The 16,478-nt window shown below is 40.6% G+C and overlaps 1 protein-coding gene across 1 annotated transcript in view; it reads right to left on the bottom strand.

Moving 5' to 3' along the window:
- Enpep (glutamyl aminopeptidase) overlaps positions 1 to 16,478 on the bottom strand; it is a 112,453-nt gene that overhangs the window by 48,887 nt on the left and 47,088 nt on the right. Inside the window, exons 12-18 of the mRNA XM_021195518.2 lie at positions 9,201 to 9,334; positions 9,020 to 9,075; positions 6,558 to 6,708; positions 5,911 to 5,984; positions 5,699 to 5,803; positions 5,440 to 5,610; positions 1,858 to 1,998 (exon numbers count right to left, since the gene is read on the bottom strand). Coding sequence (XP_021051177.1) covers positions 1,858 to 1,998; positions 5,440 to 5,610; positions 5,699 to 5,803; positions 5,911 to 5,984; positions 6,558 to 6,708; positions 9,020 to 9,075; positions 9,201 to 9,334 — 832 coding nt within the window. The remainder of the gene's footprint in view (positions 1 to 1,857; positions 1,999 to 5,439; positions 5,611 to 5,698; positions 5,804 to 5,910; positions 5,985 to 6,557; positions 6,709 to 9,019; positions 9,076 to 9,200; positions 9,335 to 16,478) is intronic.

A 16,478-nucleotide genomic window follows, 5' to 3' on the forward strand; every position in this document is an offset into this window, starting at 1 on the left:
TCGTCTTCTTTATCTTAATATGTGTAAACCTAATATTAGATCATATAGAAGTTATTTTTGATGTATTCAAAACTTATAATTAAGTGCTTATTTTCTTGAGATAATGTTTAGGCCATGTTCATTATGTCAAAATTAATGAATTTTTTCAAACTAAAATCAAATTTAATCAAACCTCACTGATCCTCAGAGTTTTACCTAAGGGCTGAGGAGACACAGGGCGAAGAGTCATTTCCCATAGAGATTGGGGCTTTGTGTTTAAGGCTTAAACTGGAGAACATGGCCGTGGTCTGGCAAACAGGAGTCATAAAGCTTAGTAGGAAAACAGATTATGTATTTGAGGCTAGAAATAAATTGTTCAGAAACACAGGCAGAAACAGAACTCAATCCAAAATTTGGAAAGCATTTAGAAGTTTGGAAATATTTGAATAAAATTTGGCTCATTTCTATTTGACTTGTCTTTTATAATTTTTCATAGGGAAATTCTATTTCTTCAAACCAAACATAATTAATAGTGCCTTTTGTGTAACAAACATGTGGCTATCGTATGATTTTTGTGTGTGTGTTGGGACCATCTGCAATAATATCTCATGAATGTTAGAGCAGCCAATGATGAAGAAATGTTAAAAGCCTCGGGCGAGGCTTGTGGGCTGATCTCCGACAGTGGTCAATCAATTCACTGCCCTTGGGAAAGGCTTAGTTTATAAGATCTAACATGTTTACTTTAAAGCCAGAAGTTTATGGTCTCTATAAGGTTTTTTTCTACTTATTAATTGTTAAGTTATATAATAAATACAAGATATTTTTATCTTTTCACAATAATTTAAAAGTAAACATTGTGTTTTTTTATACAAATTTCTTGCACCATATATAGACTCAGAGTCTTTCAGCTGAGACCACATAGTAGGTATCCATCTTTATAAACAGAAAGTGCTCCTCTCCCAAGATTAACTCATATGCTCAGATGGCAAGTGCTTGTTGAATAGATTTGCTCAGTTTAAACCAAGTCATTCACTGAAGTAATCACAAACAGGTAAACCATGGCCATGAGCACGCGTGCGCGCACACATACACACACACACACACACACACACTACACACCACATACATGACACACACACAGAGGTGAATATACCAAGTCTCCAGCCACCCCACCTCTCAAAGTACTGTCGCCTAAAAAAATGTAGTTCTCTTTTAAAAAAATATTCAGAATATACTTAGAGTTTATTATCTGGTCAAGGAAGATGAAAATTCTGGGGACATAGGGTTCTTCTTGGGGCCCAAATCCAGGAATTCTCATCTAGTTTTCACTAAATAGTAGCTGAGAACTAAACACCTATCTGAAATTTTACTATGCAATGGTACAGTGTGAATAATTATATTAATTCATTTATTATTACAGTTTTTATGTGCACTAGTGTTTTACCTTCATGCATGTCTTGTGAGGGTGTCATATTCCCTGAAACTGGAGTTACAAACATTTGTGAGCTGCCATGTGGGTGCTAGAAACTGAACCCAGATCTTCTAGAAGAGTAGCTAGTGCCCTTATCCACTGAGCCATCTCTCCAGCCCCATATTAACTCATTTAATTAAACAACAACAACAAAAGAAATAGTGCAATTTAGTTCTCTCTCTCCAGATCACAGAATCCTGTGGATCAACTGGAAGCAGTAACTTTAAGAAAAATGAATTGTGCCTAAATGAACACACCCAGAAGAACAGAGCTGTGGTCCTTTACCTTAGCAATATACCACTTTGGTGTGGTACAGAGGTCAGAGAAGGCACAACTAAGACAAAAAGACAGCACCTGTAGGGTGTGTCAAACAAGGAGGACAAGAGGCCATTATCTGATCATCTCACCTGCTGACTAGATAGTCCCAGTTGAGTTGTATCCAATTCCAAGCCATGGTCTTCCCATAGCTGTTGTACGAGATGTAGCGGATGACAGTAAATACATCCTGAGTTTTAATAATATTGGGGTCTTTGAGCATTTCCAGATACCTAAGAGAAGGCAAGAAGAAAACGGCTTCAAAGTGAACTTTGAATATTGACTGTCACTTAAAGGTTCCCCAGCTTTCATCCCAGCAGTTCAATTCTTGAGGTGTTAGCTGACAAAGTGAGTTAAATATGGCAACTGGGGAGTTTGTTTTGTTTTGTTTTTTAATTTAATTTAATTTTAATTTATTTTTAACACTCTATATTCCATTCCCCATCCCCCACCCACCCTTTGTCTGCTCTACATCCCTCCTCCCCACACCCCACCCCACCTGAACTCTAAACTCCCTGGGACCTCCAGTTTCTTGAGGGTTAGGTGCATCATTTCTGAATGAACACAGACCTGGAAGTGTATGTGTGTTGAGGCCCTCATATCAGTGTATTTAACTGTTCTTTAAAAATAACCTCAGGGCTAGAGAGATGGCTCAGTGATTAAGGGCACTGGTTGCTCTTCCAAAAGTCCTGAGTTCAATTCCCAGCAACTACATGGTGGATCATAACCATCTGTAATGGGATCTGATGCCCTCTGGTGTGTCTGAAGACAGCTACAGTATACTCATATACATTAAATAAATAATTAAAAAAGAATAACCTCTAGTTTTGTTGAGTACTGAAATACAAACACCTAAATCTAGTAATTTAAATTTAGCTAATATCAAATATTAAAATGGTTATTGAAAAATCAATTAATTTAAAACTTAAGTTATTTTAGAATATCAAAACAATTAAACTAAATTTGAACAACTGTTCTGATAAAAGGCTAATTACTGAATACAAGAACTTACTTAATTACTGGTTTACTTAATTAATTAATTACTTTTAAAAAAGTATATGTAAAGAAAAACTTAAGGTCTTATTCTATGGGGCAAAACTTAAACTTTGCTTGCTAATATAAGCTATCTGGGTATAATTATAGTTTAATAGAAATAAATCTAGGATAAATTAAAGAAAAACAAGTAGATGTTTATCAGTTGCTATACTGTGGTGTTAACTAGAGTTGGCCTTCTAAGTCCATATTGCTATTAGAATTATTTCTATCTGAAGTCACCACATGTTTTGTTTACTGTGAAAAGGGCACCTCAAAAATATCTACTGCTAATAATCAATAATCAGATACATTTTTATAATCCTCTGGTCTCGTTCAGTGGCTTCCTACATGTTGACTTAAACCATTCCTATTTTTACGGGAAAGAAGAGTTAATAAATACATTTAAAAGATTACTGTTCAACTTGAGATGTGAGGTAGATTAGAGAAATAGATTTTATCCAAAAAGAATGAAATGTATAGATTTTTCTGACATTTTATACTTTATCAAAGTTGAGCATACTTAATGCTGGAGTCTCGATGTAAAATGCCCCCAAAGGTCTATAGTTGAAAGCCTGGTCATCAGCTGGTAATGTATCAAATGTATTTGCACCACGATGGTGCCATCTTCATCAGTCAATTCGCCATTGTGATGAATGCTTAGCTCAGTAGGCTGTGAAGAGGTCCTGCTTAGTTGGCAGGGGTGGGTCACTTTGAGGGGTGTATGTTGTCTCTGCTTCCTTCTCTGTTTCTCTCCGTTTCTTGGCTGCCATGTGGTGAACAGCCTTCCTTCTCCTGACTCTTCTACTGTGAGGTTTCTGCCTTCTGTCAGGACTGAGAGTATTGGAATGTGAACTCAGATCTCTAAGCCATGAGTCAAAATTAATCTTTCCTCGCTTTAAGTTGTTTTCTTGGGTTCTCTGGCACAGCAGTACAGAAGGAAGACATTTGACCCAAGAAATTTACCATAAGTGAGACAGAAGAAAACTCAAGTTTTAAGGTAAGTTCATACTTTGTGGGACACTAGAAAATGCCATGATGCCCCTTCATTCTACAAGGGAAAGTCCTCTAGATCAATATTTAATTGTGCAATGCCCTGCATGGACTGGGAGCAAAACAGGATGATCCACCTCATAGGCAAGATGAGGTGACTATATTAATTGGTTTCAGGAATACCCATGTTGCTTTAGCTTGTCGGTTGTGTAGATGAACCCTAGACTTATTTTCAGTCTCTAAAAAAGATATGCAGGGATCCTGAAAAAGCCCCTGGGTCAACTAAAGTATTGTACATCAGAAGCACTTCATGATCAGAAGATGTGACTGTGACCACAGCATTGCTCTCTAGAAGACAGACAGTATTCTAGCAGGTAAAATGTGACTGGCTGAGAGACTTGGCCCAGGATCAACTTAGCTCAATTCCTTGAGGAAGACCAGGAAGAACCGGAAGAACCAGAGCATCCCTCTCTCCATCACTACAAAAGGATGTGTGTCTCCTTTGTACAGAAGGAAAATGTGGGAATGAGGAAACTCTCCGATACTTACTTTCATAGACTCCATAAACTAGGCTTTAACAATTCATTTAAAAACCAGACTTGCAGACAAAAACAGCCAACACCAGTGGCTCCTCACTGTACTGACTTTTAGTCCCAATCAGATAGAAAGCAGACCTGGCTACTTTTTTAGGCACTTGCAGTTGTATGCATAAACCTGGTTTTGTGTGAAATACAGTGCATTTATCACGTGCTCAGAGAAGCAAGGAGTTCCAGAGAACCCCCTCACTACACCCCAAACTTGCTGCCAAACCTTACTTTGTTACGGTCATCACTCAAGATCTAAAATATATTGCTTCAAACTCACAAGTAGATTATAAAAATCATTAACCACTCAAACCACTTTCTACAGCAGATACGATAAGGGGGTACAACTTGTCTTTCACAAGGAATGTCTTAGGGAAACATTTTGACACACTAAGACACCAAAATTCTAGAAACCATACTGATACAGTGGGCCCTGAAGGCAATTTGCTCTGCTTTGTTGCGCAATCATCTCCTGCACCTGCATCCATAAGTCTTGCTAAAGCACGCAAAACAGTTGCTAAATTCTTTAACATATATAATTAGCACCATGCCACCTAGCATAATGTTTTGACAAATGTCAAGACGGTCATGTTCTTTATTTAATCTAAACCAAATTTACTTTTACGTATCTGTGCACCACTTTAGAGCCTGGTGTTCATAGAGGCCAGAAGAGGCCATGAACTCCCGTGGTTAGTTATGCAGGTGTGGGTCACATTGTGGGTGCTGGGAGTTGAACTGGGGTCCTCTGGAAGAATAGCCAAGTGTTCCTAACTGCTGGGCCATTCTCTCCAGTCCCTCAAATTTATTTTAAATTGCACATTAAAACATGTCAGGCCTCGTGGAAAGCTGAAACAGGGAGATTGCCTTAATGTTAATCTACAGGGCCATCCTGTGAGACCCTGTCTAGAAAACAAATAAACAAACAGAAAGAAAGAAAGAAATGAAAAAATAAAGTGCACATAAGTATACATAGTAATGCTTAAAGACTTGCCTGGTACGGACAAAGCATTGGTTGGATTTAATCCCCAAGACCACAAAGCAATCAGCAAACCGTGAACAGTTTACCTTGCCAAGAGTTTAACATCCTTCACTGAAGCTAACCCATAGAGCAGTTTTTCCTTCTCTTGGGCAAGCGATGTTTTCTGATACTGCTCTAGGGTATAGTTCCACGCTGCCTCGTTGCCAGAGTTCTGCATTCCATAGCGGTACACGAGCAGCCTGAGGTTCACCGGAATACTGCAAGAAGAAACAATGTTTCAGGCATTTTCTGTGTTTATTTGCACTCTGCTTCAAACCTTCTCCACAGGCAAACAACACGAGTCACCTTGCACTCCCTTTCAACCAGGCCTCAAATAACCGGGAAGCGTTGCCCAAGGCTTCTGGGTCTCCCATCTTACATGCGAATCCTAATACAGAGGCCCGGAGTAACCTTCAAAAACAAAACAAGCACAGAGCCTCAGCAAATGTTCGCTATGTCTTAAAGCACAAATACACAAATGTTAAGTGAATATTCGTTTTTAAAAGGTAAGAAATAACTTTGTGATGTGGCTTCCGGTATCCTGCCATCCCAGCAAATCCGCAATGGGCTTCACTTGACCTTGAAAGTATGTCTGAAAGAGAAGCACAGTACACCACGAGTAAAAACTTGCTCTCTCTGAATCTCCTATCGACCTACAGCCCCCGTTGTAATCTTTCCCCTACCAATCCAGAGAAGTTTGGGGCAGTGCTTAGAAAAGGGATTTGTTTAAATTTGCAGGCAGCTTGCCAAAGAGCTATGAAAATGATAAAGAAAAAGCAAATAGAGATGAGAAATAAAACAAAAATCCCAATATGGAGGTAATATAATTTTTTTCACTTTGCTATATTTTGTTAAAATAAATTAATTTTAGCAGATAAATCCATTTCAAAGTGTGTTCTAATTTATAATGTGTTAGTGTTAAATTTTTAAATAAAATAGCCTTATAGTCATTTTGATATTAAAACTGATACCTTTCGGAGACATACAGAAATACAAATACTAAATATTTTAAAGTGAAAAAGATCACACAACCCATCTGCAATGACTAGTCAAGATCTCTTAACGTCACGTGGTGGATAGAGATTCCCCAAGAGGTCCCTCCCTGGAAGCCACCCTAATTGATTGAACATTTACATTTGTGGTATACTAATAACATTAACGTCACCTCTATCATGGGGTACAGCTCTCTGTCATCTTCGAACATGCTAATGATGTAGCTTACAGATGAAACGACTCTCTCCCATGGTAGGAAATCTTCTTCTGATTTGAGATACTTGGTCAAGTTCAAAGCTATTTTATAATTCAGAAGTTGAGCTCTGAGAGAGAAAATAAATCAGACAATTAATTAAAAACCAGACTTTCAATGGAAAGGACCAGTGTGGTGACCCTAGCATTTCATGTGTGTGAGAATTCCTCTGCTAAGTAATTAAAAAACTACTTCGGAGCTAGAGAGATGGTTTATTAGATAAGTGCACTTTGTGTTCTTACAGAAGACCACAGTTCTCAACGTACCCTCTCACAGCTCATAGCTGCTTAGAATTCTAGCTCTAAGGGGATCCAATGCCCAATTCTGACCTCTGGGTATCCGCATACATATGTGTGTACACACATACCCAAACACACACAAATAAAAATAAAATAAATACAAAAAAAGAAAGAAAGAAAGAAAGAAAGAAAGAAAGAAAGAAAGAAAGAAAGAAAGAAAGAAGGGAGGGAAGGAGGGAGGAAGGAAAGGAAGGAGGGAGGGAGGGAGGGATGGAGGAAGGAAGGAAGGAAAAGAAAATAAATTGCATTTATTGTTGAGACTCAACCGTTGGGACTCAACTGATACCACCATGACACCATGACACTATTGTAGTCAATTCCACAAAAATTTATGGAAAATTATTTTTAAAAGTTTAGTTCAGGTGTACTTGAGAAAAAAAATCAAATAGAAAAATTGTCTTTAAAGCTTGTATTTTGAATGTTAATATCCAAGAAAATGCTAGTCTCATCTCTCTGCGGTAAAGAGTGGTGAATGAAGAAGACATGGCTGCTCAAGTTCCTGAGCATAAATGGAGATCGAAGGTTCAGCCCCAAATTACACATCTCTACCTCTCCCTGTAAGGTGCAGGGAGCACTACAAAAGTGCTTTGGAAAATGGATCTTTGCTGTTAAAAATCCAAGGGGCGTGTATTTTGGTCAAGTAACAGAATTTGATAGGAACTTGTATGAAAAATCATCTTTTAGGTTCCATGTACCTGTTTTCTCACTGATCTTTACAATATTCTTTTGAAGTCATCTCCAATTTTCTATAAGGAGATTGATCCAGACAGTGGATAGGAAGGAGACTTACTCCAGTTTCTACAGGACCAGGATGTTAGTCAAGTTCAAAAGCCTATTGTTTAACCCTTGGAAGAGTGGTGGCATCTTTTGACTTCCCATAAGTTATCTAAGGAGTTCATGTGAAATGTTTCTGCTTGTTATCCTAGCCAACCAGCTATCGCTATGCTTGGCTAGTAGCTATTGGACATCTCTAGCAGTCACATGTTCTCATGAGCAGGGTTCAGGTGCCCATGCTCATAAGCGTTTCTTGGGCAGTATGGATACTAATAAGCAATGGCAATACAGTACTGTTGGAAAAGACACAGAGAGAAAGATCAATGCTTAGCCCAGGCAGAAGCCAGAAGATGCTTCCAAAGGAATTAGCATCTATCTGCTCTCTCGTTAGCAGGGTTCAAAGCTTCTGAAAAGCTTTGATACCAAATCAGCTGAGTCTGGAGCACCTGCAGAGGACCAGAAATGTAATAAATAATTGTTAGGGTCGGGGGACCTGAAAAAGTCGAGAAGCCGTGGTCACTGTTCCTCTGCTCCCCAATCTAGATTGCTTATCTTTCTCTAAGTTCAGCTTACTCTCAGGTCATGAAGAAGGAAAAAAAAAAAAAAAAAAAGTCAAATCTCTCAAACGGCGTCTGAATGCTAGCCAAAGCTAGCTTACTGTGGCTTGTTCTTGTCCCAGTAACCTAGATAAGAACTCACAATTTTAGTTCAAAATATCTAGTAGTAAGTGTGGGCTCACAAAACTGAAGTACACTATGCATTTGTTAAATCAAATTCTGAAGGTGTATTTAAAAGCCATGTCATGTACTTGAGTTTTTTTTTTTTTTTTAGGGGGATGGGCTTGTCACTGTGCACACTTGGAGGTAAGAGGACAGTATATCAGAATTATGTCTCTCCTCCTCCTGACATGTGGGTCCTGGACTAGAACTCAGGTCAGCAGACGCGGCAGAGGCCACCTTTATCCTCTGAGTCATCTTATCAGCTCAAGGTATACCCTGATCACTTTCAAACATCACCAATTAAGTCAAGGACCCTGATCTGGAGAAACTCATACTCCATTCTAACAGGGAAGGGGGTTGGGATGGGAAGCTATTCAGCTAGTCTATGAATAGCTAACATCAGTATTTGTCATAAGGCTCATATGAATTTAAAAAGGGAGTGAGCAAAAAAAATAAATAACAATAATGCTTAAAATACAGACATTTGGATGTTTTCAATTAAGAAGTCAAATGTGATTGTAATTAATTTTAAAGACATATGGGAAAACTCAGGGTATTTTGAGTGACCTAATCTTAGTTTAAAACATACCTTGCCAAAGCGAAAGCATCATCAATAAAACTTGACCGGTCAGCCGCGGAGAATCTCTGGAAGAAGAAGAGACAGGAACACCGTGATTCTCAAAGCAAAGAGCATTGGGGGGAAAAATGTATTGTGAAAATGCTGTTCTTGCAACAAAATGACAATAGTTCATAACCACGCTGTGCCTTACCGTGTGGTTTGAGGAGAGAGCCTCAGCTATCCAGTCCCAAGTTCCTCCTTCATAATTTACACGATAAAACCCAATGTGATCTGGGTTGATTTTGAGAAAAACATCTCCACTAACATTAGCATTCAAAGTGATTCCTGTGGCAGTAAATAGACACTAATGAGAAACATGTTTGCATACACTGTAAACACGGAGAAATTAGACCCAGAGGGCAAAAGGAAAAAAAAATAGGGAAGAAAAGCAATATTAGCTCAAGGAGTCAAGTTTGATTTGGACCCAGAGCCTCTAAGCCTAATTCTCATTTAGTTGCCTGACTTTAGAAAGTCACTGGGGTGAGCAAGATGAACAAGAAATAAGTAATGTCAACAAGCATCCTTCTGTTTGTCGCTTACACTCCTCCTTGGCAGCAGCATGCCACAGGAGTGCAATAACTTCAAGCTGGCCAGTCCGGCCGTGAAAAACAGTGGTGGACAAAGACACCTGTGCCTCCCAGGAATGACCCATACATCCCCACATGTAATGGATAACAAAGTGAAGGCTGTTCACTAGGACAGCCCCAGGAAGGACCTGAGATGCCAGCGTTTAAAGAACACCTTCTCAAAATCATCATGGAAGCTGGACCTGCTGGCCTACATTTACAATTCCAGCTACTGGGAAGGCTGTGGCAGTTTATGGGCTTAGCTATGAGTTCAAAGCCAGTCTGGACAACCTAGTGAGAGCTTATCTCAAAATAAAGCTAGAACAGGTCTGGAGACATGGACCAGTGATAGGGCACTTGTCTAGCAGGAGGGAGCCCCTAGGTCTAATTCCCAAAACAAAATATATTAACATTGTAGCTAGTGGAAATAACTACTGCTAAGCAGAACAATAATGTGAGCTTCGCTAAAATTTGAGGTGTTAAGGACATGCTACAATTGACTGGCAACCCAAATGCAATGTTCTTACTTGGCCATCCACTTCCTACTTGTTGTTTCAATTAGATTTGCCTTTGCAAGGCCGTCTACAACCTAATTTCAGCTGGAATAAATGATGTTTCTTCATCAGTGAAGTTAGCAAATTGACTTTCTTCCCCAAGTACTATCTAATATGTACACAGGGCTCAAGGATCAGGCTTTTAGAAACCCAGTGCTAAAGGGAGAGGAACTTAAATTTTAGGTCAAATATACACCTTAAAAATAATACCTGTGGCTCTCTCTTCTCCAGCCAAGGAAGATGCCACAGGAAAGAAGGCCAAGGGAAAGAAGGTGGTGCCAGCCCCCACCATCATGAAGAAACAGGATGCCAAAAAAGATAGTCACTCCTTTGTTTGAGAAAAGGCCCAAGAACTTCAGCATTGGGCAGGACATCCAGCCCAAAAGAGATCTCACACACTTTGTCAAATGGCCCCACTACATCAGGCTGCAGCAGCAAAGAACCATCCTCTTTAAGTGGCTCAAAGTACCTCCTGTCATTAAACTGGTCACATAGGCCCTGGACAGGCAAACAGCTACTCAGCTACTTAAGCTTGCCCAAAGGTACAGGCCAGAGACAGAGCACGAGAACAAGCAAAGGCTACTGGCCCGTGCTGAGAAGAAAGCTGCTGGCAAAGGGGACGTCCCAACTAAGAGACCTCCTGTCCTTCGAGCAGAAGTCAGTACAGACGCCACCTTGGTGGAGAACAAGAAGGCTCAGCTGGTGGTGATTGCCCATGATGTAAAACACCATTGAGCTGGTGGTTTTCCTGCCCACCCTCTGTCAAAAGATGGGGATCCCCTACTGCATCATCAAGGGGAAGGCCCGGCTGGGGCACCTGGTCCACAGGAAGACATGCACCACTGTTGCCTTCACACAGGTTAACTTGGAAGACAACGGTACTCTGGCTAAGCTGGTGGAAGCTATTAGGACCAATCACAGCAACAAATACAGTGAGATCGGCCACCACTTGAGAGGCAATGTCCTGGGTCCTAACTCTGTGGCTTGAGTTACCAAGCTGGAAAAGGCAAAGGTTAGAGAACTCGCCACTAAACTGGGTTACAGTGTACACTGCTAAGTTTTTGGTACATAAATATAATTACAAAATTATCTTCCCATAATTAATAATAATAATAAACTGTGCTCTGGCATCACAAGTATTCATCAGTATTAATGGGAAAGTATACTTTCCCATTAATGTATATTTTGTCTGCGTGGAAAATAAATCATTCAGATAATAATGTGGGAACTTACAATAAGTGAAAGTCTTCAAGGAGTTTAATATAGGGACCATGCAGGGAATAGGTCTGAGAAATAGCAGGCGAGGCTGGAAATGAAGCCCAGGGCTTTAGTGTTAATGATGCATGCCATGACAAGGCATTCATCCTCTGGGAGGCAAAAACACTGAGAAGACTGTCAAAGAAGGAAATAACATGCTTAAGTCTGCTTTCCAGAAAACGAATTTTTGACAGTGCCACGGGAGAGATTTTGGGTTAGATTCTAAATGCAAGAAGACCTGCTTGGAACCCAACTGTAGTCACCTAGGACAAGAAAGAGTTTGAACTTGGACTGATGTGACCACGGTGGGAACAGAGCTGAGACACGTTAGAGGTAAAGGCAGCATAGCCCGCTTCCTGCCTGGGGGAGGGGGCGAAGGCTGGCACAGTGGAAGGAGTGATGGTATTGCCAGCGCAGGACAGAAGGAGGCAAGTTTGGGAGGAAAGGTGATTTAAATTTTGGAAGCATTTGCAAGGTCTGGAAGATGTCCAGGACCCGGTAGTTTTTCATAATACAGAACTCAAGTCTTCAACATGACAGTAAGTTTTCTTAGGAAGCTTCAGAACAGGTACTTGACAAAATATAAACCTTACCTCACTGCAGTACTAACCTTTCTTTGTCATTTGGCCATGGGGAAGTTGTTGAAAGGAAGCTAATCTTTTGGCAACCTCGGCTCTTTGAATGTTTGAATTGGGAGGAAAGTTTCTTGCTAAGGGTAAAGCCATATGTTACTGAAGATAGAACAGGAACTTCTGAGTTTGACAGACCTGGGATAAAGTTCTTTCTATGAGACTGGCAAGCTGTGTAACTCTGGCCAGATCACTTGACCTCCCTATGTCCCAGTTTCCCAGGAGGAAGACGGGGATAAAAATCCTCCTGGGACCATTGTGAAGATTAAGTAAGATAACACAGATAGCGCGGGGTCACTTCGTTTGGTGTTGTGTGACCAACAGATGCTAGCTATCCCCATTATTATGAAACAGGAGAGGCTGCCAGTTCTAGAAATAGCCAAGCAAATATAAATATCGTTGAGAAGTTCCTGGCAATCCATCTAAATACTGCGGTAATTTACTGTGCTTTCTGTGTACCCGGTTAAGCCTGTCTAACGTTACTGTGAGTTTTCTCACTTTATAGATGAGGAAGCCGAGACCCCAGAAGTCAGTGGTTAAGGACTTTCCAAGTTCATGCTACTTTGAGAACAGCTGACAACAGCAAACTCTAGGGTTGTTCCACGGTGTAATGAAGAAAGTAGTACTGAACAACCAATATTTGCTTACGGGCATAAGAGTGAACATTTGTTTCTATTTTGTTTTATGATTGTAACACCAGCATGTGTTCTTTATGGGGTTCTTGGGAAGTAAAGTATAAAGAATCCCAGGCAGGGTGGTACATGCCTGTACTGTAATTCCAGCACTCAAGAGGCTGAGACAGAATAACTGCAAGTTCAAGGCTAACCTGTGCTACAGTATTGGCCCTGTTTCAAACAAAAATAACCAACCCCCAAAAATGTACACAATAATATTTTAAAAATTACTCATTAAGCTTAAAATTTTAAATTTTCTTTGTATGTATACGTACGAGAAGTTTCTACATGTGTGCGCAAGCAAACATGAAACAAGCAATGATGCTCTACCTACTTGTTCTAAGATTAGTAATCTTTGGTCATTTGAAATTATACTACGAAATTTTTATTTTATATATTTGAAAATGTATGCACAACAACCACAGAGGACTCTTATAAATGACTAAGTGCTGCAAATGTTGAAGAAGTTATCCCTGGGTAGGGACTCTTTCTAAGAAATTTCCTTCTCAGGGCTGGTGAGATGGTCCAGTGAGTAAAAGACTGGGTATGCAGATGGAAGACTCATGCTGGGGACCCCCAACACCCCAATGTAGGCATGCATCTCTAAGCCCAGCACTAAGGGTAAGCAGAGGTGAATTCCCCAGGGCTTGTGGCCATCCAGTCTACCCAAAACAGTGAGCTCTGGGATCAGAGAGAGATCTTGCCTCAAAACAATAAGGTGGAGAGTGCATGACCTCTGACCTCTATAGCCATATACATGGTTGAATGTGTATGTGCCAGTGCACATACATGTCTACAGTGTGCAAATACACACACCATGAAAAAAGTGTCTTCAACAAAATTGTGCTACATGTGCAACCCTAGCTATTCAAGAGATTGTTATCAGAGGATCGTGGATCATGAGCTGAAGACTAGCCAGGGCAAGTTAGTAAGATCCCAGAATGACACAGGGGAGAAGAGACTAGAGATGGGGGAAGAAGGGAGAAGCAAGGAACTGAGTCATGATTGTGTGAGTTATAATTTCAGAGCTTCTCCCAGTTCTCAGCGACTGACACAGAGCATTGGCCTGAAAAGGAAGTTGGCTTCATTGGTTTGTTCTTTGTCTTTTGAGACAAGATTATGCTCCACAGCTCAGGCTGGTCTAGGACTTGCTGTCTAGCCTATGCTGGCCTTGAATGGATAACACTTCTCCCTCAACCTTCAGCTACGGTTTTAATACATAAGCCCACTCTTGTCAGGATGTCTTAGGCCAACTCTTTGACTCCACACAGGAAGTAATGTTTTAGTCCCTCTCCTAGACCCCAGGCCTGGAGTAATGTCTACAGAAACACCATGTTTAGACAAGATTGATAACTCCTTTGTCCTGTGACAACCTTCATTCCTTGTAAATGTTTGAAGGCAACAAATCAAAGCATATAGATAGCATCCTATTCCATGTAGGTGAATCATTATATCAAAAATAGCAACTGATGGGGGCTGGAGAGATGGCTCAGCAGTTAAGAGCACTGACTGCTCTTCCAGAGGTCCTGAGTTCAATTTCCAGCAACCACATGGTGGCTCACAACCATCTGTAAGGAAATCTGATGCCCTCTTCTGGGGTATCTGAAGACAGCTACAGTGTACTTACATATAATAAATAAATAAATCTTAAAAAAAAAATAGCAACTGATATCAAAGACAGAGGAAGCTGTACCATCACTGTAATAGAACACAAGCTCTAGGAAGTGCAGACTGGGCAAACAACCCTACACTAGGCGCATGCTTACCAAATTCTTACCATGTGCCTAGCGTGATTGATAATAGGAGGGGAACGAAAGATACCACGAGTATTTTAAATTTTCAAGGAGCTTATAATTTAGTTGAAAAAGAAAAGAGAGCACCGGGCAGTGGTGGCACACGCCTTTAATCCCAGCACTTGGGAGGCAGAGGCAGGTGAATTTCTGAGTTCGAGGCCAGCCTGGTCTACAAAGTGAGTTCCAGGACAGCCAGGGCTATACAGAGAAACCCTGTCTCGAAAAACCAAAAAAAAAAAAAAAAAAAAGAAAAGAAAAGAAAAGAAAAGAGAGCAAATGAAGTTTCAATAGCAATGGTTAATTTATCAACCATTAATACTAGGAATCACAAGATTGACAAAGCTGCCAGCATCAGCTATGTAAGAAAAGCATTTGGAATGATTAACCTAGAAGAAAACCCCAGTGACTGCAAATAGCAGCAGTAAAGATAGGAAAATATATTTTAATAATAAGCTCACTTTAACAGAGTTAAGACAATTTAAATAAAGGTGATTTGGGGGGAGGGGATAGGGATGTAGGTTAGAATAGCCAGGAAACATTTTTTTTTGTGAGATTTACTTCTTTTCTTAGAAACGACATGTTTTTTTTTTCCTACTGCTTAAAATATCACATACAATACTTGTGTAAATAAAAGATCCCGGAAGTCCTATTATTGCTTGGGGCATTTCTAACCTATGAATCATCACGGTGTCCAGGAGCGGGGTGTGAGACAGGTAACTTGAGCTGCTCATCCATCCAGTATACTCGGGACACATTCGTCATCTGTGCCCTGAGCCCAAGATGTCCTCAGACAGGAAACAGGAACTCAGGGCACAGCCTAAAAATGGAGCAGGCACTTTGAAGTAGGAAGAGGTATCTAACTGGGTTTTTTGTTTTGTTTTGTTTCTGGTGATTCTGAAGTTTCAGCTGAAGGCAGGCTTGTTAGCTCCTTGAACATCGAGCCCACTTCATTCATTTATTCCCTCCTTCATATGATAAACTATTCCTCTGTGTCTGCTGAAGAAACAGTATAGCAGCAACAACAACCAGAAACGTGCTCGTTTTCCGCAAAAGAATACTCTTTAAGGAAGAAAGGCATAGATACGCCAATGGTGATGCAAATGCTTTTAGATGTGCCTGAGGGGAAGAAGGGACCAGAAAACCCTCTCTCCTTTTGCTTTCATACCCTGCTCCCTGACTGAGCCACAGACCTCCCCCCACCACCCCACCCCCGTACTTGGTCAATCCTATTACCCTAAAACTCTAGTGAGCCTCTGAGTGCTTGACCTAGGTGTTTTCTTCCATAGCAACCTTTCCTAGGCCCATACATCTGCCCTGGTTCTTTTCTAGTGGGTGCCTTGTACCACTTGCATCATGCCAACAGCCTCTCATGGCAGAACCTGTGCCCAAAGATCTGCCCTAGGCAGCAAGACTGCAGGATAGGAAAGGTTACACTTCAGTCTTCCGGCCTTCCTTCCCAAACTGACCCAAAACTACTTTTTAAAAATACCTTCCCGAGCTAAGAATGTAGCTAATGGTGCTCGCTGAGCAGGCGTGACATCCTAAGACCCCTTCCCCAGCATGGTATAAAGCAGGAGTACAGGCTCAGGCCTGAAATTCCAGCACTCTCAAGCTGCATCAAGGAGAGTCAGGAGTTCAAGGTCATCCTTGACTACAAACCAAGTGGGAGGCCAGGCTGTCTTACCTGAGATTCTGTCTCAAAAATAAAGCAATCCAAAAACTTGCCTCAAAGAATGAACTAATGAATTAAGGATTGAGTATTCCAGAAATTCTAAGAAATATATAACAAATACTTGAAGAGTATTTGTTCTGAACTCCTGATATTTGTTTTCTGGGGCACTTCAGTGAGCTTCTACTATCTACAACATTCTCTTATATGAAATACTCCATCAAAACACCGGGGAAAAAATTGTGTTAGAGCCGGGCGGTGGTGGCGCACACCTTTAATCCCAGCAC

Source organism: Mus pahari, chromosome 4 (genome assembly GCF_900095145.1).
Source record: "Mus pahari chromosome 4, PAHARI_EIJ_v1.1, whole genome shotgun sequence".
Lineage (NCBI taxonomy): Eukaryota > Metazoa > Chordata > Mammalia > Rodentia > Muridae > Mus > Mus pahari.